Source organism: Cajanus cajan, chromosome 5 (genome assembly GCF_000230855.2).
Source record: "Cajanus cajan strain Asha chromosome 5, NIPB_CcT2T_4, whole genome shotgun sequence".
Lineage (NCBI taxonomy): Eukaryota > Viridiplantae > Streptophyta > Magnoliopsida > Fabales > Fabaceae > Cajanus > Cajanus cajan.
The window spans coordinates 67,880,171-67,906,775 of record NC_138521.1 but is presented as its reverse complement, the minus strand read 5'-3'; the positions used below and the strand labels follow the sequence as shown (position 1 = coordinate 67,906,775).

The window sequence follows — 26,605 nt, the reverse complement described above, 5'->3', positions numbered from 1 at the left end:
TCAAATTTAAAAAGAGTCAAAGATAAAAATAATAAATAAAAAAAATAATGTCTAGATAAATAATAATAATAATTCTCTATAATATTCTATCCTCTTTTTATAGCATCCACTATCAATTGTAACAATTCATCGGAATCATCCTTAATCCAAGCTTCATAGTTTTCTTTCTCTTTTCATTTTTCTTTATTATTTCCTTGTGAATCTCCCATTTGAATTACTAAAAAAATATATGTTAAAAAATAGTTATATAAATAATTACGGATAATTACGGATAATAGACAAAATCAATAAAATTATATTATTATTTTTAGAAGCACACCATCATACAAGATCGAATATATTTTTGCTATCCAAATGAATCAAATACCTCAGTTATTATAAAAAAAAATGTAAAAACGAAAATATAGAAACATAAGATAATTTTTTATATAAAAAAATTAGTATATTCGATACTGAAAAAATATTTAGATATATAATTTTTTTATATAAACAGAAGTATTTAGATATAGAGAATATATATATATATATATATATATATATATATATATGATAATTTTTAACGATATTTATAAATATAAATTATTCTAACAAATATTTTAACAATATTTTCTTTTTTAAAAAATAAGTTAATGAAGGCATAAATCCTAAACCCTAAAAAAGTTAGATATTGCAATGTCTTATGTTAATTTTCTTTTTTTAAAATATAAAAAATCTTAATTTCATAATATAAAAATAAAAAAGAAAAATTCATAGTAAAAAAAATAAAATAATTGTTGAGTCATAAAAGGAGGAGGGATAAGAGTAACAAATTCAAGGGAAAGAGAGAATTCGCAATTTTTATGCTAAGAGGGTTCTTCCCCCTACTAAGATCCATTTTTATCTCATTCTACTCACAAAAACCCTAACAAATTCATCTTTTATATATATATATATACATATATATATATTGTTGAGATTATGATATCAATTTCATCTTTCACCTTTTTCTTTTCTTAACGTGTGTCATAAAAAAAATTACCACTTAAAAGTTAAAATTTCAAGTATTTTTTTGTGTTATATAAAGGAACAAATTCAACTACATAGAATAAAATAAAGTAAGTCAATTAAAGAGAACGAACAGAAAAATAAAACAAGTCAATGACACTATCATTTACATATTAGAGTTTCACAAAATAGGAGAATGGTATGAGAATAGTATTATATATGAGCAATGAACAATAGTGTAGTATTATTAGTAGAGAAAAATTGGAGAAGACAGGAGCATAGAAAAAAAAGATGAAAAACTCACTTGAAAATTCTTAAAACACTTGAAAAATCATTTCAAACAATCCTTCAAAATCCGATGGGTTTGGATGGGATTGTTTTATGAATATGGTATTTATAGATAACACTAGAAAGTCTTTCAAAATCCCTCTCACACAACAATCCTTTAAAATCCTTAAATTTTTGAATACCAATGGATTGTTTTTAAGTTGTAAAAAATCTCAAATGAATACCAATGGATTTTAATGGACTCTTTAAAAAATCCTAAAAATCCAGATTGAATACCACTGGATTGTTTTTAAGTGACATAAAATCCTGATTGAATACCAATGGACTTTTTTACTCAAAAAAAGTCTTTTAAAATCATACGAAATCCTAAACCAATACACCCCCCTTAATTTTAGGGGTAAATAATCTCTCCCCTTTATCATATATTTATAAAAATATTTGATTAACAAGATTAAATGATATACTAGTTTTTATATTCCATTTAAGTATTTTTTTATAATTTATATCTATTGATTAGGAAAGTAATATTTTTAATATATATTACATTTTATTAATACAATATTTCATATTATTGTTATCAATATTAATTAATATATAATATATAATAAATAAATATTATATAAAAATCACTTTATTTTTTATAAATAATATATTACCATTTTATAATTTTAATTAATAAAAATTACATTAGAAAGTATATTATTAGCATTCTTATTACAGTAGCGTCGACCGCAAATTTCATGTTTCATATTTGCACAAAAAGGCAGTAACGTTAAACCAATTTTTTTCTTAAAATAAAAAGGAAAAAGGAAAGCCTAGAGAAATGGACTGGGCCGAGAGGCCCAATATTTCCCGCGTAGTAACTAGTAAGAAAAGCAGTTAACAATACAATAAACCAGTTTAGGTCTTTGGTCATGTCATGCTCGCTGCTGCATAAACCTTTGGAGATAGCTAGCTAGGGTTTTATCATCATCCCCCATGGAAGGCATCGAAATGGAGGATCCCGCATTCGCCATAGACGAAACCAGCGATGATTTCTGCAACTCAATCCTCCATCGCTTCGCCAACTCCACCGATGAAAGCCACCAGCACCTCTGCGCCGTCATCGGCGCCATGTCGCAGGAGCTCAAAGACAACAACAAACCCTCCACTCCGTTCGCCTACTTCTGCGCCGCGTGCTTCTCTCTCCACAAATTCACGTCCGAACCCAATCCCTCGGGCCACGTCATCGACGCGCTTCTCACCATTCTCTCTCTCGTCATTCCCAGAGTCCCCGTCGCGCTCCTGAAGAAGCAGAGAGAGTCACTGTCGGAGCTCCTTTTGCGAGTCCTCCGCTCTCCGTCGGCGTCCGAGAGCGCGCTTGTTTCCGGATTGAAGTGCCTCTCGCATTTGTTGATCGCCAGAGAAACTGTCGAATGGACCGACGTGTCTCCTTTGTTCAATGTCTTGCTAGGGTTTCTTACTGATTCGCGACCTAAGGCACTTACTTACCTCTAAATTTTCCATCTGATTTTGAATTTCGATTTGTCTTTCTCACTCTGAGGGGAAGTGTGTGAATAATGTGATGATTACTTAAATGTCAACCCGGGATTTATGTATTTCTGATTAATTATGCACAGGAGCTTTTGCTGATGCTTCACTTGAGTTAATATTCTCAACCGTGATGTATGTGTTAAAAATGATACACTCATTACGTGGTTGTATAGATGGTCACTGAATTCAGTTAAATAGCCTTTGTGTCCGGGATTTGTCTGAGTCCTTATCCTTCTATCTTGATTTCTCTCCTCTTTATAAATAGCATATCCTAGTATTAGTATAAACATGTCATGTACATTCTATGTGTGCATTTTGTCCCATTTTTATTGCCCAAGTTGATGGTTTTTTCTTGTATGTTTGACAAGAAAGTAGCACTAGTATTGTGGTCGAAGATAACACTTGAACAGGTTCAAGTTCCCGTGAAAAACTCATTTATGAATAATTATTGTGGTTGCTGAATGCTGAACTGGGGCACTTGCTCCTTAACTTTGGTCACTCTTTTAAGCCGAAAGGAAGAAATAAGTAATCTGGATAATTTTGTTTCTAGTTGTCTGTTAATTTTGTAGGAAGTTTACATGACTTCTGATTGGTTTTCTGAATGCTGATGTGTTATATAATTTTATGATTTTCTGTTAACTAACTAGAATATTACTATATTGTGGTACATGCTTGAATGCCGTGTGCTAACTATATCTTTTAACAGGTCAGAAGGCAGTCTCATTTGTGTCATCGTGATGTCTTGTTAAACTTCCAAAATTCTTCGCTACTGGCATCTGCGAGCGAGGGGGTCACAAACCTACTGGAAAGATTTATTCTGCTTGTTGGGGGAGCAAATGCAAATACTGGTGAAGGAACTAACGAAGCTCAGCAGATTCTGTATATTCTTGATGCCTTGAAAGAATGTCTTCCGTTCTTGTCACGGAAATCAAAGACCAGTGTTCTTAATTACTTCAAATATCTCTTGGATCTGCATCAACCCCTAGTCACAAGGCGCATAACAGATGGTTTGAGTTTTCTCTGTCATTATCCAACATCAGAAGTTTCCCCTGAAGTGCTACTTGAGTTGTTAAACTCGTTGGCTCATTCTATTGAGTCAAATAAGATGTCTGGAGACAGATTGACATTTACTGCTCGCCTGCTTGATGCTGGAATGAATAAAGTTTATTCTCTTAACCGGCAAATTTGTGTTGTTAAGCTTCCTGTTGTCTTTAATGCCCTCAAAGGTAAGACATTGTAAATTCTGTTGCGCTTTTGAATATTGTTAGATTTTGTTAACAAGCAATTAAGAAAGTGGAATACTTTTTATTTCTATGTAGATATCTTGGCATCTGAACATGAAGAGGCTATATATGCAGCCACTGATGCAGTCAAGAACGTGATAAATTCTTGTATTGATGAAAGTTTGATAAAACAGGGAGTAGATCAGATCAGTTTGAATGAAAACAAAGAATCACGAAAGTCAGCACCAACCATCATTGAAAAAATTTGTGCAATTATTGAGAGCTTACTTGATTATCACTATACTGCTGTCTGGGATAGAGTATTCCAAATTGTTTCAGCTATGTTTCATAAACTAGGTGCGTGTTTGGATGAGATTATGTTGGGGAGGTAAAAAGCATTTTTAAGGAGAAAAGATTTGTCCCCCAATAAAATAAGTGATTCAGGGGAAAGCTATTTTATCACATGTAATATATTGGAAATTATGATTGAAATCTATTAGATTATGTTCTAGCTAACTATTTGTTTTCCCATTTGATGTTCATCAATTGATCATTTTAAATACACTACCAACTATAGTAATTAGTTTAACACCCCCCCCCTTTTTTTTTAACTTAACTATGAAAAATGTGATTGTTTAGGCAATTCAATTGAATTAGTTTATCTTAAAATCACTTGCTACCTAACATATCCATGTATAAAACTTATTTCAATAGTTAGTTATAACAATAATTACCTATAGATATAAAATGAATTATTAAAATAATATTTTTTCACAGGTAATCCAAACCCATATTAGGTATTTTGGTTGTTTATTAAAGTAGAACAAGTCTTGTTTTACTTTCTTGCAGTTGCTTATTAATTTATTGGTTGGTCATTGGTAAAATGTATTTCTTCTTGCAGTCTGATTAAATTATATAGAACTCGATGTTGTTCCATTTCATGGTTTCTTTATTAGCTTCTGACTTGCAGTCAGTCTCTTTGTAATATTATTATTCAAATGAAACTTTGCTATAAACTGCTTGTTATTATCTGAGATCATGCTATTATCAATACAGGAAATTATTCTCCTTATTTTATGGGAGGAATACTCAAAAACTTGGAAGATGTGCAGAAGCTTCCTGATGAAGATTTTCCATTTAGGAAACAGGTCTCATATACTTTGCTTTCATTTTTTTTCTTTCTAAGCTATGTTAATAATGTAAAGCTTAAGATTTTAAGCGATTGGGTTGGACACATTCTATTTTCCTAACCAGGATTGTTTGTCCCAATTTTGAACAATTTCTCATATTACATGGCTTGAAAAATATGTCATGTCTTTTAAATTCCATTTTGAAGATTCAAAAGCAGACTGGTATATTTGTCAAACCAGCTAGGTTTTACAAATGTGGGTTTATACCATATAAAATGTAAAAATGCATTTATTTATAGTGGCATTTAATGTTGTTGATGAATGATGCATCATGGATGTGTTTAGCCGGTAACAAAATATAGCTGTTCAAAGCTGCGCTATTTTAATTTTTTTTTTTTGGTTTCTATAAATGTTCAAAAAATTGAGTTTATTACTTTTACTTGATTCATTTCTTAGTCAATATTATTGATAATTTGGTTCTTATTTGAGGACCTGGGAACTTGGGTGGTTTTTTGGTTTTTTATGTGCAACAAATTATTGATTTTTAGTATATTTTGCAATGTTCAGCTGCATGAATGCTTCGGATCAGCTCTTGTTGCAATCGGACCTGAAACTCTGTTGTCCCTTATAACTCTGAATTTGGAAGCTGAAGATTTATCTGATGCAAATGTCTGGCTTTTTCCAATTCTAAAACATCATATTGTTGGCGCACCTTTAAATTATTTTACAGAAGAAATTCTGACTATGATTAAGCGTATAAGGGACAAGGCTCGAAAGGTATAGAAGATTTTTTTGAAAGGAGCAATATCATATTAAATCAGTGTTAACTTTTTTGTGCAATTTGCAGCTTGAGAAGCAAGGATTGATGGTGTCGTCAAGAAATGCAGATGCACTTGCATACTCTTTGTGGTCTTTGCTGCCTGCTTTTTGCAACTACCCTTCAGACACTGCTAAAAGTTTCATGGATCTGGAGAAACATTTACGTAGTGAGCTGAAAGAAGAACCTGATATTCGTGGAATAATATGCACTAGTTTGCAACTTCTGATTCAACAAAACAATATTGGGGATTCAAATGACAAGGATTGTATTGGTGAAGATATGACCAAAGAACAAGTACTGGTTCGTTATTCACGGGAGGTTACAAGAGACAATTTATATGTGCTGAAGTCATCTGCAAAGAACTGGCTAAAAGATCTGTCAGAAGTATTTCTTAAATCTACCAAAGATGATGGTGGTTGTTTGCAGGTACTAAAACTAGAAAATGGGAATAGTTCTTAAAATGTACTGTAGTTGATCAGAATGTATGTCTTGCCTAACTCAATTTTTCTTTTTCATGATTTTGGTAGCCTATATATTTATTAGAGTTAATCATCCCTACACTGCCAGTGTAAAGTTTTTTACACTGGCAACCAATCATATCTTTTAAAGTTGCTTATTTTATTATTATTTCATTAAATAAGCAACTGACATGTCACTATTAAAATATATGATTGGTTGTCAGTGTAAAAAAATTTACACTGACAGTGTATAAGTGATTAACTCTATTTATTATCCCCATATATGTTTTAGCTTTCATTTTAATTCCACACTTGGTACAGCTTTTGCCATGTAATGGTCATCAGATTTACTTATTATCTGCGGTTGAGACCTGTTACATTCTCTGCTGATCACCATATTGGAGCAACAAAGGTTTAGACTATGTAGATCATTGTCAAAGAAATATTTCTCATCAGCAGTTTGTGCTTTAGACATTGTTCTGTATGCGTATCATCATCCAAGTTTACTTCATGTGTTTAGGCACAAAGATTAAGTGATTTTTTACTTAATTATATCTGGATGTGTACACTCTTTTGTTTTAGTAGTATTCACATTTAATTAGTAAATTGAAGAGTGGTCATGTTAGCTTCTTGATTAAGAGTTGATAATCTGTTTCATTTAATGTGTACAAGAAGTTAATAGTGATAATCTTGCTTATGTACAGCGTACAATTGGTGATGTTGCTTCAATAGCAGATAAAGCAGATGTACGCAGTTTATTCAAGGAGAAAATGTTGAAGCTTTATAAATGCACTCAAAAGGCCAGCAATGTAGGCAGTTCCAGAAATTCCCATTCTATGCAGATTGATGATGCATCAAACCATTTGTCCCCATTAATTTTAAGGTGATTATAATCATAGATTTCTCTCCACCACCTCTAAATTATTTCTCATGAAGTTGTAAATTTTATTTTAGTCTGTCACATCTGCATTTTACTTAAGTAATCTTATTTTTTGGGGTTTGTGCATTTATTTCATAGAATTTATTTTAATGCCAGGGCACAGCTTCTCGATTTGGCAGTTTCACTGTTGCCTGGTTTAGAGGCTGAAGATATTGCTCTGTTATTTGAAGCAATAAAGCCAGCATTGCAGGTTTGATTGTGATATAAAGTGCTGTAATGAATTTTGAATTGCCTTTTTCTAGCATGAAAGTTGGGATGATTGTAGTGATTATTGTTTATAGGATGTTGAAGGTGTCATGCAGAAGAAGGCATACAAAGTACTTTCAATCATTCTCAGGGTATTTCTGTACTTCATTATATTTTATTTTCCAGTCAACTTAATTTTAAATTAATATCATTTTAATGTTTGTTTCCAGTTCGAAATTCTTGTTTCAACTTCCTAGCTAAAATGCTTCCATCACTGTTATTCTCATGCATATTCATATTGTCAAGAAATATAGTTAATTGGCTTACCTGTCAGATGGTTAAGTTGTTCAAGGGATTATCAAAGATGTCATTAATGTAGAGTTTAATGTTGGTAAAATATTTCAGCTTACAGTTTTCTCTTTGGATTTTTCTTGACAGAGCTCAGATAGTTTTGTTTCCTCAAAGTTTGAGGAGCTGCTTCGAATTATGGGTCAAATTCTTCCTTCATGTCTTTTTTCTGCCAAACGTCATAGACTTGATTGCCTTTACTTCTTAATAGTTCATGTCTCAAAGTCAAAGGTATTCATTGCTGAGCTATTGCTTCTATGTTTTTGGTAGGCTATTGACATGTATCTTGTATTCGTATAAATAATCTGAAACTGTGCATGTCCTGCAGGATAATATGGAGCACTGGCGAGACATTTTCCTTACCGAAATTATACTTGCCCTTAAAGAGGTAATGTCCTATTAATTGTGGAAAGTTTTTAGTTGTACTGTTTTAGTTTTCACAATGCATATTTTAATTATTGCAAATTCAGTATGAAGTGTCCTCTGCCAAGTTATTTATCTATGCACTTTTGGTGGGTAGGGTCGGTGAGCTTTTGCTGCAACCATTGTTGATACAAACTGTATCTTTTTGATGTGTCAAAAGTGATTTCTTGTATTGATCCAAACTCGCAATAGTATCAACCAGGTTTCTGCAACAAACCCTGTAGTGTTTCAAGGTTCATATTACCTGGCTAAGACATGTAGCATGACTATTGCCTGCCTGCCTGCCACATGCTACATCCAAAATGATAGCATTTAAGGGGTAAATATAACTAGGTTTAGGGTTTAAAGATAGCACATACATCACAGTGAGACATGTTTGATTGTCACCATGACTCATCAGCTGTTGAAATAGTGTGCCAATAAATGGTGTCCATTAATGAGTATGTGGTTCCTTTTTTTATTGTTAAAAATTCCTAGAGCCACTGTTTTCATTGCTTATGCTGTTTAAAATTCCTTCTTTAAATTTCTACTTGTGTTTGTTTTGTTTAATATCTCTAATGCATTTAAACTATTGTTTTGGGTCTTTACATTTTTAGGATCTCTTGTGGTCTTGACATATATTCATAAAATACATTAATACCATAATTGTACTTTATTTATGGGGTGGGATGGTTCGTGTTTAATTTGGCTATAGGCAGTTGGTGAAGATTTTGTATGTGATTTTAACTAGTGTGTGCATATAGATCATGTTGACAAAAGAATCACAAAGTGCTTGGCATGGACATTACCTCTTGAGGTTACTTTGTTGCTAAATTTGAAAGATGACCCTTGCAGGCTAATAAAAAAACCAGGAACAGGGCTTATGATATTCTTGTTGAAATTGCCCATGCATATGGCGACGAGGAGAGAGGTGGGAACAGAGAAAACTTGAATAATTTTTTTAAGATGGTAAATATCCAATTTAAAGTTGTTTATTTATCTTCATTGGTTAATTATTATAAAACAATGAACACTCTACTTCTTTTATTTGGTCTGACTTGATCTTGAATTCAATTTTTGAATAATGTATGATTTATATGTTCCCCTCATTGAGTAGTTAGATTTTGTGCTTTTTTGTGAGCTCAGGTTGCTGGACACTTTACTGGGGAAACTCCACATATGATTAGTGCAGCAGCCAAAGGTTTAGCCCGTTTGGCTTATGAGTTCTCTGATCTTGTTTTAACTGCTTTCAAATTGCTCCCAGGCACACTTACCCTCTTGCAGAGTAATAATAAAGAGATAATCAAGGTTTGATTTCTTGTCTTTTTTGTTGTTCAAATGCACTGCTGACTGAGGTAATGTTATTTCCCAGAGCTGCCCAGAGGTGCTAACTAAATGTTCTTTGACACATCATTATGCAGGCCAACCTTGGTTTTTTAAAGGTACTAGTAGCCAAATCACAAGCCGAAGGGTTGCAAACACACTTGAGAAGCATGGTTGAGGGTTTATTGAAGTGGCAAGACAATTCAAAAAATCATTTCAAGGCAAAGGTTATTTTGCTTGACTCGCATGATCTTTTATTTATTTATTTTTTTTCTAAAATACAGTGTCATTGTTTTTTTGTGGATGACTGCTGTTCCAGAATAGAAGCTACTTTTTGTTCATTTTGTAAACAGTGAGATTCAATTTCGTTTCAGGTTAAACTTCTTTTGGGAATGCTGGTCTCAAAGTGTGGGCTGGAGGCTGTTAAAGCTGTCATGCCTGAAGAACATATGAAACTTCTTTCCAACATTCGGAAGGTCTGTTGAGTGACATTCTTACAATTATTTAACATAGTTCTTTCAGGAAATTTCAAGTTTTCAACCCATTTATTTAACAGATCAAGGAGCGGAAAGAGAAGAATCGAAGTGCTAAATCTGAAGAAACTAGATCTCATCTTTCAAAAGCAACCACATCCAGGTAACAATCATGTATTTATTTGCATAATTAGAAACAAAGACAATGGTTTAAATCCCATACATATCAGTGTTTGACATGAATACCTAACCCTTTGCACTTGTTCTAGCATTTTACGTTCATATATATATATATATATATATATATATATATGCAAGTCTCTTATATAGTTATTAAACCCAAATAGTGGCGCATATCAGGGGGCCCAAAACCATTATGTAGGATAGTGGGATGGTCACTATCATGAAATTTAGATACAAATTAATTTATAGTGTATATGTAAATGTACAAAAGTAAAAAAAAAAAAAAAAACTCAAATTTTAAAACAACCATATGCTGAAAGACCTGTAGGGGAGAAAACATCTGCTGCGTAAAATAAAAACACAATGTAAACTCAAAATTGGTACCGGCTTAGAGCTGAAATGCTCCTTCTATTGCTATAGTGTGGAATTCACAATTATGGTCTGTTGTGTATATGCAACTCACCTAATCTTACAATTTTTAACGTCCAGTGAGTTATAAGTTGTAAGATGTGACACAAGAATGGTTTTAAGATTGGTCCACCAGCAATCTTCTTGATAAGACAGGCACAGACGTTTTAAAATGACCTGCTTGTTGTACCTCCCAAAAAATATTCTTTTTCAATGAATTTTGCCCAAAATTGGTTTTATTTCACACTTAAAACTCTAATCATTTTATTTTAGTGAATTTTGGGCTTATGTTGAAATTGCAAGCCACGTCTTAAGCGGAATCAGAACATTAATATATTTTATTTTTCAGGCGGAGCATGTGGAATCACACGAAAATATTTTCGGATTTTGATGGGGATAGCGGCAATAGCAATGCAGAATACATGATTTCTAGAGGGTGCAAGGCTTCCCTACACCCCAAATCGGCAGCATCTTCATTTAGGTAAGTTGAAACAGTAAATTTTAACTAGTTCACTTTTCTAATAACTGGCTGCAATGCTGCTTCATGGGATTTCATTATAATCCAATCCAAGTGATAAAAGAACCTATTGTTCGATTTATGCCTGTTTTCCAGTTATCAAATTTTTTAGATGTAGATTGTAGTGCATAAAATTGGCTAATGACAACATTTTGAAAGGTCTGATCTTATATCATCAAACCATTGGATGATGCGTAATATAGAACGTATGCTAGGAAGGAGCATTAGTTCCAAAAATCAATTTAGACTGACAGTGAACTGTATTTATCTAGGTCCAATATCAGACTGAAGAAGAATTTGCCGGAGCACTTGTCTGACCAATCGGATGATGAGCCACTTGATTTGCTTGATCGGCAGAAAACAAGGTCAGCTCTTAAAACGTCTGAGCATCTGAAAAGAAAGTTAAGATTAGATGATGAGATGGAGGTAGATTCAGAAGGACGGTTGATTATCCGTGATGAAGGGGAATGGAGGAAGGAAAAACCTGCGGAGCTTGAGTATGACGCTAGGAGTGAGCCTGATAGTCACATGTCTGCCAAGTCTGGAACTAAAGCCCAAAAGCGGAGAAGAACATCGGAGTCCGGTTGGGCTTACACAGGGAAGGAATATGCCAGCAAAAAGGCAGGTGGAGATGTGAAGAGGAAGGACAAACTTGAACCTTATGCATATTGGCCACTTGATCGGAAAATGATGAGTCGCCGTCCTCAACAACGTGCTGCTGCAAGAAAAGGTATGTCTAGTGTCGTGAAGATGACCAAAAGCCTTGAAGGAAAAAGTGCCTCCGGTCTGCTCTCCCTAAAGGCCCCCAAACTTAAAAAGCCTCATAAGAAAGGCAGCAAGCAAAATAAAAAAGCAGCGCGTGCGTAACTTGATTTTCAGGTATCATGCAATTTTGAAGCTCCCCTATGCTGTATATCAATGTTAAATTAAATATTTTATTTTCATTTTTAATTTGATGAGAAATACAAGCAGGCTTTTGGGTTGAGTTTTCTTTGTGAAATCAATTGTAATGTTCTCATATTAACATTCTTTAAGGATGAGCCATAGAAATTCTTTTACAAAAAGGTCAGACCAAGTGTGGAATCTCAATCTGGCTTCTTATTGTGTTTAATTATCCATAAGAATTATATTCTAATAAATTTTTTTAATTAAATATGACAAAAATGAGTTTTTTTTATTTATTTAAAATTTTCATTGCCCATTACTTCTTACGTTTATTATTAGTATAAATGATTTTTTTTTAAAAAAAATTCACTCTACATAGTCAGAATAATACAATAATGTGCGTTCTTATATTTGAACCAAGTACTTTCCTGTTTAACTTTTTATATATAAAGGATAAATGTGTTTTTTCTTTATACTCTATAATTTCTGGAAAAAAAAATTCTAGGAGTTTAATTCATGATATAATGACTAGTTGATTTTTATGGTCAAATGAAGTGTTTAACATTCCAATTCTTGAGGTATATATACACTGAAATGAGATACGCTGGTGCTCGCTCGGTAAAATAACCGTCTCTCTTCGAATATTATCATACAATTATTTCATACAATTGGCTTATCATACTATTATTTCATTATCCAACGTTGTCTAATGCGTTGGCTTCTACCTGCATTTTGCACTTGTCGTTTCGCATCGATCATCTTTTTTTTTGGATGTTTTTATGTGTGCGGATGCACATATGATAGGGAATTAATAATTTAAAGTATTTAATAAAAAAATAAAGAAATCCTTTTATTTTATTTTAAAATCAAATTCATTGAAGCGTGCAAAAATTGTTATTGCTGTTTTTCTAACATCATAAATTTCATATTATGTTAACCGAAAAGAATCTCTAAAATGTTTTTATTTAAATAGATACAGATTTATGATAGATATAAGAATTATTAACGGTTTTAATGATAAGTTAAATGAATTATATCATACATTTTAACATAAAGATGAAATACTTTTATCTTTCCAAAGAGAATAACATAATTTTCTCGTTTTTAAAGATTTTTAAAGATACCCTATATGATTTGCGCATAAAAATAGCTATTACAATTTGGAGAATGAAGTTCTTATTTTATCTGCTAGACATTTTTAATATGATCATTTACTTATCGCATACGGCGCCAAATGTTCAACATCAATTCATTAATGGAAAAAATATTTGAATGTGTGGAGCATCGAGGGGTTATCACACATATCTCCACATTAGTGAGATATTGTCCATTTTGGGCCCAAGCCTTCACGGATTTACTTTTGGACATCACCCAAAAGGCTTCTCAACTAATGAAGACAATTGTGTGTATATAAACCCATGTTCATCTTCTTGTTTGAACGATGTGGGACTTTGTTTGCATCCCAACAATCCTCGACACAAGGGATCCTAAACTTGGATCCACCTGTCAACCATCATACTCGTCGAGCCGGTCACCTAATCAGACCATCGGCTCTGATACCACTTGTTGAACACCGGAGGATTATCACACATATACACATGTCTCCACATTGGTGAGATATTATCCGCTTTGGGCACAAGCCCTCACGGATTTACTTTTGGACATCACCCAAAAGGCCTCTCAACCAATGGAGATAACTGTGTGTATATAAATTCATATTCATCCTCTTATTTGAACGATGTAGGACTTTGCTTGCATTCCAACAGAATGGAACCTCTGTAAGTCCATAGTAGCCAAGTTCTTTTGTGGTACAAGTGTTTCAATACTTAATATTTGTTGGAAGAGATTAAGATTACAGAAATTAGAAAGAATGTTTTTTTAGTATAACTTTCTTCCTCTGCATTGTACGAGATCTCTATCTCTAATATTCTGTCCCTCTATATTCTTACATGGGAAATACATTAGGAAAGAAGAATCCCGTGATTTTCATTGTGCATTGCTAATAGTTTGTCATCAGATCCTACGCTTTATTACTGCATAGGAGTTGGTATAGGATCAAAAGATTTTCCATTCCTTAAGTGAGTTAGGTTTTATGGACCAACTATTGACTTTAATGGATTTTGGCTAGTAAATTAGCTTTCCTGTATTGTGAATCTAGACCATCTGGATAGCGTGTGCTTTTTCACATGCTATATTTACAATTAGCCACACATAAAAATTAATCATCTCAAACTATCATTCTTGTATTTATCCATTGATCTTTTATGTGTTTATCTTTCTCAATCTACCTTATTTTCTCTCTCTAAATTGAAATTTGATAGTTATATATATATATATATATATATATATATATATATATATATATATATATATATATATATATATATATATATATATATATATATATATGAGTTAATCATTTATACATTGTGAGTGTAAAGTTTTTTACACTGCCAACCAATCATATCTTTTAAATTATTTTATTTTATTATTATTTCATTAAATAAACAATTGACATGACACTATTAAAAGATATGATTGATTGTCAATGTAAAAAACTTTATATTGGCAGTGTATAAGTGATTAACTATATATATATATATATATATATATATGAGAAGATATCTGTTTACTCTAGGAGTAAGTCTACCTATACTTACTTTGTTTAATAACTCATGTTTTACATCAAATTTCAACGATCTAACCGTTGAATTTAAAGTTCTTAATGCATAGATCAAATATGCAAATTTTTAAAAAATTTAAAAATCATTTGATACTTCGTTTTATTAATTAAAATCAATATATAAAATGATTTTATGATTATCTGTCAATTTAAATTAATAAAACGAAGTATCAAATGATTTTTAAATTTTTCAAAAATTTACAGAGTTGGTCTATGTATTAAGAACTTTAAATTCAACGATTGGATCGTTGGCAGAGTAAGTCTAGATAGACTTACTTCTGAGTAAACGAATCCCTCCTATATATATATATATATATATTGAATCATTGAAAATAACAATGTATCACTATTTAAATTATTTATTGTGTACCTAAAATTTAATTTATACATTCAAATATTTATTTATTATGAGCTTTTACTATAATAGAATTTATATATTTAGAACTATTTATTATAAACTTCAATTATACAAATTAAACAATCATAAACTTAGTGTAAGGCCAGGGCCCCCCCAAGTTTAAAAAAATACATTTATATAAATATAAATTAATGTGTATATATATAAACTTATAATTTTTAAAAATATTTATGTTATTAGTTATCATTAATATATATTTATAATACTTTTAAATATTCTCTAATATTGTTTTTTTTTTCTGTAATTAAACTAAGTTATAAAATTAATACAGAGAACTTTAATTTATAATTTTTCAATCATTTGTATAAAAATATTAATCTTTAGTCTTTCTTAACTAATTAAATAGAAAATGTGTACAAATTATTAAATCTTGACTGATTAAATAAAAATTTGTATAGATTGTCTATTCAATTAGTCAGTTTTCTTTTCATGATTTAATACTGTTTTTTTCTATAACTTTTTACATCTTTCTATTGTAGGTCAGGAAAGTTTCTCCATCTTGCAAATTTTTCCTGTGAATTTTTTTTTATGCAAATTTTCTATTAACTTTTTGATTTTCTTGTGAATTTTGTCTACACTCCTTTCTTCTTTTTTAAATTTTGCCATAATTTTTATAAATTTTTTTATTATTTCTTTAATTTTTTTGAAAAATTATAAGAAACATTGATTTTTTCCCTACATACTCTCGTATAAATTGTCTTTCATATATTTTGTAAAAAAAACTTAATATTTCTTGTAAATTTTGTCCCCTCCAAACTTTTTTTGTCAAGCTCCGTCACTGATCAAATGTAATACACACGTCAAAATATTACTGTTTCCGGTGGCCATGATAGAACAAAACAACATAGGATATTTGAGATATGAAATTGTGCTAAGATAAGATAATAACATAATAAACTCTTACATTATTATGTGTTATATGCTTCAAATAATAAGTCATGGATAAAACTTAAGTAAAATTTTTTTAAGTATAATTTCTTAAAGTATTTATCTCGATAACTTGTACTTGAATTTAAAATAGATTTGCGCAACTATATTATTTTCTCTTTCCTATTTCTAGTAATTTATCAAAAAGATGAAATAACAACGTCGATTGCGATATGTTGGATTCTGTTGAACATGAATTCTGATGGGTGTTACGGAGTCTAAAGCTATATAACAAAATGTCTTTGGGTGACAAGCATTATCATCACATCCACTTTGCGAAACTCATAAGTGATAAAATGGAAATGAGTACCCTCCAGTCCAGGGTATATAAATTCCAGTGAAAAGCATAATGTATTCGATTCGATGACTGAAATTGGTTATTGAGCAATGCCCAGCCATGAGGGTCTATTTGTACATGGGAATAAAACAAAAGAGTGTATCCCATAAAATGGTTGTTAAACGGTTACATCAAAAGAGGGTCAACTCCTACTCTAGCCATTCATGGTGAGATAGGATTTTATATCACTGGATAGATAGAGACTCACTCACTCTCTCCCACCAGGAGCACCACAAATCTATCAACATTCTCATTTTGTCACTAGGCACAACCCCATCCCAACAAACAATGTTTCTCAACAGTCACTGATCCACACCGCACATATTCTCACCCAACCAAACACTGGAGTTAGTATGCAATAACATTGTCTGGGTATTCAGTAACTGCAACATAAAAACAAACTTGAGAATGGAGCAGAGGAAAAGGAACAAAAAGTTAGCCTCCTTTTAACTGATATAATACCAACCTTATACTAATAGAAAATCCTTCTCTGTGAAATCTGTTTCACTTATAGGGCGCAAATATGATTGAAGAATTGTGACCCCCAAAGCCAAATGAATTTGATAGCGCAGCCTTGATATCCAGTCTCTCTTTCTTTGAGCCAACAAGCACATTAGCATCCTATTTTTATTTTTTATTTTTTCATTGGACCAAGTTAGATAATTTTAAAATTTGTAAATAATATGACAATAAAATTTTAAACAAAAGGGTTGTTGCAACAGGTAACATACCACTCCTTTATCTGGGTTTTCTAGGTTGATATTGGGATGAACCCACCCTGTCTTAATTGCCTGCATAAAGGAAAAATAAGGCTTAGAAATATCTAGTTGTGAAGCTTTAGCTACTATACAAATTTCATTAAAAAATCATTATTAGTTTTCACCTGTACTGTGGCTACAGCTTCCACACCGCCAGCTGCACCTAGTAGATGGCCAATCATAGATTTCGTAGAATTCACTCTTAACTGTATTATGATAAGCAACAGCATTAATAAAAAAAAATCATAATTACCTTTCAATTGGGTAGCTAAGAGAACAATAGAAATAATATCATGTAAAAGGAAACTTACCTCGGGGTTTTGACCAAAACAATGAATTAGAGCTTGGTACTCCTTAAGATCTCCAGCTGGTGTGGATGTGGCATGTGCATTTATGTAATTCACATCCTCTTTTGATACTCCGGACTGAGCTAATGCCTTTTCAATGCAAAGTATAACACCAGCCCCTGTTTGAGATGGAATAAAAAAAAATAAGTGCAAGCATATTCTGGAATGATCTACAGGGACACCGAACCACAAGTATCATCACTCACCAAGTATTCTAAATAAAGCACATAATTATTAAAAAGCTATTTCAACATGACCCCCAAAAAAAAAAAAATCTCACGCCAGAACCGCAAAGAAAACTTGGCAGGATATAGTTAATTTCTATCACTAAACAGAGAAAACATGACCCAATATTTTAAGATGATAGGAAGACAAGGGTTATTGACTGTCGCAATCACACTGAGAACTTGTAACAATAGAAAGGAATAACATAAGTTATAAAAGATGAATCCAAATACAGAAACTCTACATTTACATTACATAAACAGAAATTCATATATACTTATTTTCTTTCAAAACTTGCCTTTGCAGAATATGGATACAACAGTCACTGCAGACCGTAGTTACACATTAACTGACAAATGATATCCACTTTAAATCAGCTATCTAAAAATTTCAATTATGTAGTTCACATACTAATTAATAGAAAAGCCCTTGCAAAGGGAAGCAGCTGTGAGGAATGGAAAACTGCATCCACGGGCAGCAAACTAAATTCGTTTCCAGTTCCTCCTTTTTCTAGGATATCTCACATGCACAAATAGGAGATGCATCGAGTTCACATTTAAAGCACTCATTTTTAAGAATTCAAACTAACATGCTACAGAAACAACAGCTTAGACATCCATATGATTGAAAGAGCCAAAACATAAATAAAAGCAAGAGTGATGAAAACACATGTGCAACTGTGCAATCATGTCTTACGTCACAGTTCTGTCCTGATATCCTAAAGGGTAATGTACACTTAGACCCAGATCATGATTTATGTTTTTAAGATGATATGAATATAAAGAGCTTTAAACATTTAACATTTTACCATCAGGACGTGGCTCAGTCACATGATATGCATCACAGGTGAAACTTCCACCAAGGAATTCAGCATATATGTTTGCACCTCTTTTCTGCAATGTACAAATTTGGAACACAAAAAGTTACTTAAATATATTGCCAAAAGTGATAGAAGCATTTAATTTCATGATGATATATACAAGTCAAATAAGGATTGGGAGAAATGAGTAGTAGGAAGTGGCATTTTAAAAAGGTCCTAAACAGATGCATCAAGTGTTCTGTTATTGTTGAAAGGAACAGAAGGTTGAAGGTAAATCCTAACACAAGGTATGGCTTGTTTTATTCTCAGATTATTAGATCAAATTAGAAGTACCTTAGCATGCTCCAGTTCTTCTAAAAGCAAAACTCCAGCCCCTTCTCCCATGACAAATCCATCACGGTTCTGTAATATCATAACCAAAAGTGAATGGTTGGTAACACAAGTGCACAAGGTGAAGAAAAAGCATAAGCATTCAAACCAAAACTGCAAGCACAGCAATTTTTTAAAAATGAAAGGAAATTCAACTCACTCTCTATATATCACAATTAGAAAAAAGTAGGCGGGTAAAAATTATGGAGGATAAGGAATCCTCCCACCAAATAAAGATTATAAAACTATTGTGTAGAAGGCTGTCTGATCTCTTATCACTTTTGCATATTTGAAATAGTGATTCCCTTAAATAAACCATGTGCTGCTGAGCTAGGGAGCTCAAATACAACAATTTTTAAAAATCAGACACAACACATATATAATAAAATTAGCATAAAATAAAAATCTTAAATTGCAAAAGAAGATTCATCTTTTGAAATAAACAAGTCATTATAGACATAATGAAATATTAAACTCTATCAAATTACTATGATATTTTAATTTGTCTTGTTACAAAAGTTTAAGGAAAATGCAACTAAAAGAATTCAAAGTGCACATGCTGTGTGTCTAACATGGCTTTGACACAACTCAGCTATTGTGTAATTGCTTCTTAGGTGCTGAACACCATCTGATCGGTTTAATGAAAAAAAATTCAACATTCAAGGCTGGTTGATAAACTCATGAACCTTCGTAATGTTACAACAGTTTCAGTAAAGTTATATCTCTAGATTACTATAATGGATTCATCCAATTATATCAGGGGAGGAAAAAAGTAAGAGTAATTTTATGGTATTACAATGTCCCAAGGGCGTGAAGCTTTGGTAGGATCAGTATTCCTTTGTGAGAGTGCCCTGCATGCCACAAAACCTCCCAAACCTGCACAAATGATAGCTGGATTAATATTGTATTCATGGCATGATAACTTCACACAAGCCACAAAGAATGAGTAACAAAAGGATACCAATTGGTATAATAGCAGCATCTGAGCCACCACAAAGCATTACATCCTGCAGAAAATTTTCACGTTTACTAAATTTGTTAACACATTTTGACAAAATGAGTATCATTTAACCAAAAAATTTGACCAAAAAAGAAAAAGTTAGGGAAAATATGAGAAATCTATAACCCTAAAAGCACATAACAAAGCAAAATACTTACAGCTTCACCTCTAATGATATGGTTTGCTGCATTCAATATACAAAAGTTACTTGTGGCACAAGCTGTAGAGATAGAATAATTAGGACCCATCCATCCCTGCAATCCACAAAAGTAATCATTCAATAAAAGCTTGAGATAATGTGGCCAAGAAAAGGAGAACAAGCTTATGAAAACAGATCGAGACACTATGCCCCCAAGATCTTTTAAACAGACCAGATCCATTGCAAGCATGGCAGAACCCATATTTGTTGTTGCAAAAGGAACACAAAAGGGATTCATCTTCTTATATGAGATTCGTAAAGCTTCAATGGCATCATTAAAAACCTGTTTAATACACAAAAAAACCACAAAATAGTCAACATATCAATGCCATAAGATTGCAGAATATAATATGATTCTGGCTCCTTTCCGATTGCATTTAATTGCAAATTCAATACAAAACCAGCAGGCTCCACAACTTCTTAAAGATGTTGTGATGCTTCTACATATAAAATCAAACTAATGAATGATACAAAAGTCAATTTTTTCTCTAAGTATTGAATCTCAACATGCAAGAGAGTCAAAGATAAGTTACCTTCATGCCACCCATTGCTGAGCCAATCAGAACTCCACACCTTTCTTTATTTAACTCGTCCATTAAATCTTCAGTAATTCCAGCATCAACCAAGGCTTTTTTGCCAGCTGTCAGCATATAGAGCATAAATTTATCCATTCTCTTTGAAAGTTTTGGTGCCACCCAGCCATCAGTTGAGAAAGACTTGATTTCACCAGCAATTCTCTGGAAACGTAATATTTGAGAACAAAATCTACAACAGTCAAAAACTGAATATACAATTTGAATTAAATACAACGTACGGTTGGATATTCTGCACAATCAAATGTTTCAATCTCACTTATGCCACTAACACCATTGAGCAAATTATTGTAGAAGATATCTGGATCATGCCCAAGTGGTGTAACCACACCCAGTCCTGTCACAACTACTCGTCTTTGCTTCGTAGGAGGTTTTTTTATTGTTGTGACCTCTTGGGCAGGTTGCAAAGCTACAGCCATAGTTTTACCTTGAAATTCACATTTCCAAGGAATAGGTCAGCAACTCAACAATTATAAGAAGAAATATGAATCATGGGACACAAATTATGTTCAAAACTTGGATTCCTTCTACATCAGCCCAATTTTGGAGTTCAAAACCACCGGAAAATCCCTGTCACTTAAGTAAATATCTACCGCTTGAAAATTTGTTTTGAAGGAACCGTAATGCTAAAGGTGCACAATAATGTTAACCACCGGCCAAGAATAAATATGCTTGGGTTTAAGTAAACTACGTTACAAAAATGTTATGAAACATCGTCATATAGAAGCAGGCCTAAATTTCCATCAACTGTTTGGAATTTTAAAATAATAATAATAGAGATCACTGAACCAAACCCTCCCTAGCAGCTGCATGAATCAACATAGCATAGACTTTAAAACACTTAAAAACAAGGAACCAACCCATTTTTTCTTAGAAAAATTAATCTATTTCGCATCCATAATAAAAAGGATTAGTTCCAGCCCACCCCCCTTGCGTTTTAACATACCGCCCCACCCATATATTATAAAGACATTAAATACATGACACAGAGAAGCATGGGAAAGAAAAACATAGAGAAAGAGGTGCCCCCCATACGTGGGGCGATATTTTCAACTTTGGGCACATGAACATTGAACACATCCGTGGAAGTAATATTTGAGGGGAAAAAAAAAAAAAAAATCCTCACACATGCCCCTATCATACTTAAAGTAATCCTCCGTAGTCCGTACCCACACACGCGATGAACAAGCTCCATGAAATTGCAACGACAAATTTACAATATTTAACGAAAAAATTAAGAGTGGCGTGGCCGTACTAGAAAAACAACATACACGCAGTCAGCCAAGTGACGCACGAGTATCCAGTCCTAACCTAACCAAATTATTTTTCTCAACCAACGAAGCAATAGAGCAGGTAAGCGACAGTGTTCGAAAATTAAACCAACAACTCCACTTAATTAAAAAAAAAAAAAAAAAAAAAAAAGATCCAAAGTGAAAACACAAATAAAATTAAAAAAAATGAATAAGTTGAGATTTGAGGAGGAATTTGGAATTGAGAATCTGAGATGGAGATTGGAAATACCAGAATGAGTGGATCCACAAACGTTCAATTGCGAGCTGCGAGACCTCTTGGAAGAGCGGAATATTGCGCGAGGGGCTCTGGCACGGTCGGCGTCGCACGTGACTGACATGCAAGCCGCGACGAGCCACGTGCAGAGCGAGGAGGTGGTGGTCGAAGCCATGGAAGGTTCACGAAATCAACAATCAACGACAACTGCTAGTGGAAACGACGAGACACATGAAAGTCTTTTTGGCTGAGATTGAGATTAAGATTGAGATTGAGATTGAGATTGAGATTGAGATTGAAAATCTTCTTCACAAACACAAATGCATTCCGTCTCTCTCTTTATACTCTCCAACACCACGCTGCGCTTCTGCACTTTGCTCTCACTCTCTCTATGTCTAATCACACCCACAAATAATATAACATTCACATTTTTTATCACACCTTCTTTTTTTACTTATTACTTATTAGTGTTACTCTTTCCTTTTCATAAACACTCCTATCATTTAATCATATTATTATTATTATTATTATTATTATTATAAAACAACCACTTACTTCAACTAACGCCAAAACCTTAGCTAAAATGTTTAATTTTTATTTAATATTTTATAATTACTTTTAAAATATATTTAATTGATGAATAATATATATAAAAAATATATAATAAAAAAGTTGCATCCATATGGTTAAATTGAAAAGAAAAATGCGTAATATTTAACTTGTCTCTGATTGGAGGTGACTAAGCCGTGTTTGGATTCCTTTTGGTTGTAGAATATGCTGGAGTGAGTGGCGTGATTTACTTTGTTTGTCTAAAGCGAAATGTGTTAAGTTAAGTCGGAATTGCGAGCGTGGAATAGGATGGGTAAAATAGAGAGAGACATAAATAAAATTACTTGGCTTGTTATTTATTTTTATTATAATATATTAATATGTGGTCCAGTGGGATACATGACCTAAAACTGTATGGACAAACAAGTCTTGGTCTCTTAGCCGCGCCCTTTTCCCTCCCAAGTGAGGGATAATCGTCACTTTAAAATGGAAATAAATAAATAACAAAAATAAACACTCAATTTCCTAAATCTCACTTGCTTCCTAACATCGCCTTAAATTATTATTAAATTTTCCCACCATCTTGTACTTGATTCACCGGCCAATAATTCCCTTTTATACTCAATTTTTTCCTCTCTCTATATATTTTTTAAGATAATATAAAATCAAAAATAATAATAAAGATTACAAATATAAATCAAATGAGATAATATAATTAAAAAATTAAATTAAATTAGAGACCAAAATTAATTATAAAATTAGACTGTAACTAGCATTGATAGAGGGGATAATTTTGTTACGAAAAGATTCTCATTTTCTTTCATGCTTGTTTTTAGACGATTTTCTAACTTCTTCAAAATTGGTAAATGGATCATTTGTTATAGATTTTTTTACTAAAAAAAAATAATATATTTTTATATCTATAATTTTACAAATGTGCAATTTTGATCTTTCAAGAAAAATATTATAGATTTGGTATTTTTATTTTTAAAATTAGACAATATTGATTCACTATTAATATATCATCCAAAATAAAACAAAAATGTTGATATCTTCATAAATAACACTACATGAGAGTTAATTAGTCGCACAAACTTCTATGTAAGAAATAAAAAATAATATATTATTTATTCTCACAAATGTCAAAAGTGATCCAACTACAAGGTTACAAATATATATATATGATTTGGTAGCTTATGGTGCAAGTTAAGTTAACATAGGTTAAATGTAACTTAGGTTAGGTTAAATGAACCCGATGCTACTAACCCTACTTACATTTTAAATTTCAATTTTCCCTCTCATTTATGTCACTATCTTAAATCTAAAATGATCAATGAGAGTTTGCTACACGACAAGACAATGAAAGTGTAACTCATGTCATCATCCTAGATCTAAAAGAGCCAGTGAGAGGTTGCCACTTGATATGGTATATAAAGTGTAACTATATAAGGTCATGTGACATATTGACTTCTTAAATGAACTAGGAGACATCCCTTTCCCCTCTATGTTGGATGTCCAATACACTTGCTTCAAGCAAGTAGACATCCCACATGGGCCAAGGAAGAATGCTTTTGGACCTTTTAAGTCCAATAAATCCAACTAGTTTTTTTCTAGTTTCATCCCTCATAAAATACTATTTACATCCCTAAAATTATAAATATAAGAAAATAAATTCCTACACTACTTAACCTATAAAAAAAAAACACTGGCTAAAAAATAAGGAAAGTATTTACAATGAAAAGTATGTACAAAGAGAAGAAAGTAAACTGCTAAAAGTAACTCAAAGCTCAATAAGAGCTCTACCTTCTTCCTTTGAGCTTAAATCACCCCTCTTGTCTTCTTTAGGACTTGGCCCCCTAGCATGTTATCATCGTAGTGGAGATTTAACACTCCATTTTCAGAGACAACTAAACTCAAGAAGAATTTTTCAACAGTTAGACTTGTAGTGCACCACAATATCATATCCTTACAATGTGATATTCATTTTTTTTAAAATAATTCCTTTATTCTAAGCTTAAGTCAATTAACCTAGTGTAACTACATCCATTAAGCATTCACAACATAGCTACTTTCAACACTACACATCCTATCATCATACAACTCTACTATGAATCAACTTACAACTTTCATTTATAGTCAACTTGCAACTTAAGCAACTTAAACATCATTATACATCATCCAAAGTTAATGCATAATGAACTAGAATCATATATCACCATACATCATATGAGTACTTCAATCTATTTAACACATGTTCAACACTTATTCAAATAAAAATAAAGTTTTCATTTGGTAACTCGTGCTTGACATCATTCTCTCCGTGCTTGTTGTCATCAAGCTATGTCACATCCAACATCATGAAGCTGCACCTGGCACTATAGTGATTTATGCACTTGATAGAGTCACGACTTTGGCCCAAACTTTAAATTCAACAAACCCTAGCAACATGAAACTACCAACAACACATATACACACTTCAAATTAGGGATGACAAATATACCTGTACTCGCGGGTAATACCCAAACCTGTCCCAACTTTGACGGAGAATACCCGGTTTGACCGGGTACAGGTACGGGTACGGGTAAAATTCGATATATTAAATCGGGTACGGGTACGGGTACGAGTATGTACTTACCCACCCCGTACCTGTACCCGTTCCCATTTTTTATTTAATACCCACTTTCAATTTAATTATATTAAAGAATTTTAATATTTTTTATGTGTGATTATTTATTATAATTGAGATAGATAAATAACTTAATTATAATTATAATATAATAAAAAAATTAATTTAAAAATATCATTTTTTTACAAAAAATAAAAAATAAAAAAAATTGACGGGTACGGGTACAGGTATACCTGATACCCGACAAGGAAGGAGATGGGGATGAAAATCACATACCCAACGGGTACGAGCATGGGGATAAGGATGGGTTTGACTCGCGAGGACGAGGACGGGTATCATGAAACCCGTAGTCGACCCGCCCCGTTGCCATCCCTACTTCAAATGAGTCAATTTCAACAAAAGAATCCACATGCAACCATTAGCCACTCAAAATCACCAATATTCTCCCAACATACTCCAAGAATAATGCAAGAGCTCAAAACAAGTAATCTTTTTTCTTGAATTCAATTGAAACAACCATCTAAGGATTAATTCAACCATAAAACAACAACTCTTTAAATCAACAAATCAATAAGTTTCCATTACCTTCGGTCGCCTAGAACAGAGAAAGAAGAAGACAATGGAGTCTCTTGGGCTTACTCTGCACAACAACTGCAAAGCTCAAATTCTCAGGTCTGAAGCTTTGAATCACCAACTAGCAACAAAAATCTCACAGGGGAAGAATCCTACAACACACTAAAGGACTCAAAAGAAGATGGGAGAAATTTTGGCTCCAGAGTTCTGTTGCATCTAAAATGCACTTAAGGCAAATATACCTTACCATAATAATAACAATGGACAAAGTCTAGATATCAAACTTAGAGGACAAAGTTCAAGCCTTTACCAACTTAATCTTGATTTTTAACAGTTTGAATAAACAAATTTTAATCGTAAGAATATTAATTGATAAATTAAAAACAAAGACTAAAAAATTGTTATTTAAATTCAGAAATAAAAACTCTAGAATTGTGACTTATTATTTTCTATACCACCAAGATAAAATTCATAAATTATAAAACAATATCGTCAACTTTACCTCTAAAATTGTTAGCAACTCTATGGTTATAGGATGTCAATAGTCTTTATCTTAAAAAAAAACTCAAATTGA

General features: G+C 32.4%; 2 protein-coding genes across 2 annotated transcripts; one reads left to right on the top strand and one right to left on the bottom strand.

Annotated features, from left to right (window-relative positions):
- Positions 1-2,164: 2,164 nt before the first annotated feature.
- Positions 2,165-12,305, top strand: LOC109807963 (ARM repeat superfamily protein). Its single transcript, XM_020370723.3, has 18 exons — positions 2,165-2,751; positions 3,512-4,031; positions 4,125-4,385; positions 5,085-5,176; positions 5,726-5,935; positions 6,006-6,404; positions 7,141-7,319; positions 7,473-7,566; positions 7,658-7,714; positions 8,001-8,141; positions 8,239-8,298; positions 9,168-9,281; positions 9,459-9,620; positions 9,734-9,862; positions 10,010-10,111; positions 10,192-10,271; positions 11,049-11,180; positions 11,489-12,305. Exons 1-18 carry the CDS (start codon positions 2,251-2,253, stop codon positions 12,081-12,083), a joined length of 3,828 nt encoding a protein of 1,275 aa, XP_020226312.2. The 5' UTR covers positions 2,165-2,250; the 3' UTR covers positions 12,084-12,305.
- A 4,116-nt stretch (positions 12,306-16,421) lies between these two features.
- On the bottom strand, positions 16,422-22,688 carry LOC109808112 (3-oxoacyl-[acyl-carrier-protein] synthase II, chloroplastic). Its single transcript, XM_083075797.1, has 14 exons — positions 22,299-22,688; positions 20,999-21,204; positions 20,718-20,921; positions 20,357-20,467; positions 20,144-20,239; positions 19,947-19,992; positions 19,782-19,861; positions 18,950-19,018; positions 18,605-18,689; positions 17,536-17,690; positions 17,350-17,430; positions 17,198-17,257; positions 16,933-17,087; positions 16,422-16,849 (listed from the first exon to the last, which is right to left on the bottom strand). Exons 1-13 carry the CDS (start codon positions 22,456-22,458, stop codon positions 16,971-16,973), a joined length of 1,470 nt encoding a protein of 489 aa, XP_082931923.1. The 5' UTR covers positions 22,459-22,688; the 3' UTR covers positions 16,422-16,849; positions 16,933-16,970.
- Between the last annotated feature and the right edge of the window lie 3,917 nt (positions 22,689-26,605).

Bases quoted from the DNA above. Each gene is read 5' to 3' on its own strand.
- LOC109807963 (XM_020370723.3), top strand. From the start codon at position 2,251: ATGGAAGGCATCGAAATGGAGGATCCCGCATTCGCCATAGACGAAACC. The intron at 5,936-6,005 runs GTATAGAAGATT...TGCAATTTGCAG, and splicing joins TAAGGGACAAGGCTCGAAAG to CTTGAGAAGCAAGGATTGAT. The intron at 10,272-11,048 runs GTAACAATCATG...TTTATTTTTCAG, and splicing joins TCAAAAGCAACCACATCCAG to GCGGAGCATGTGGAATCACA.
- LOC109808112 (XM_083075797.1), bottom strand. From the start codon at position 22,458: ATGGCTTCGACCACCACCTCCTCGCTCTGCACGTGGCTCGTCGCGGCT. The intron at 21,205-22,298 runs GTATTTCCAATC...GTGAATTTCAAG, and splicing joins TTGTGGATCCACTCATTCTG to GTAAAACTATGGCTGTAGCT. The intron at 20,468-20,717 runs GTAACTTATCTT...TGTATTAAACAG, and splicing joins CAGCAATGGGTGGCATGAAG to GTTTTTAATGATGCCATTGA.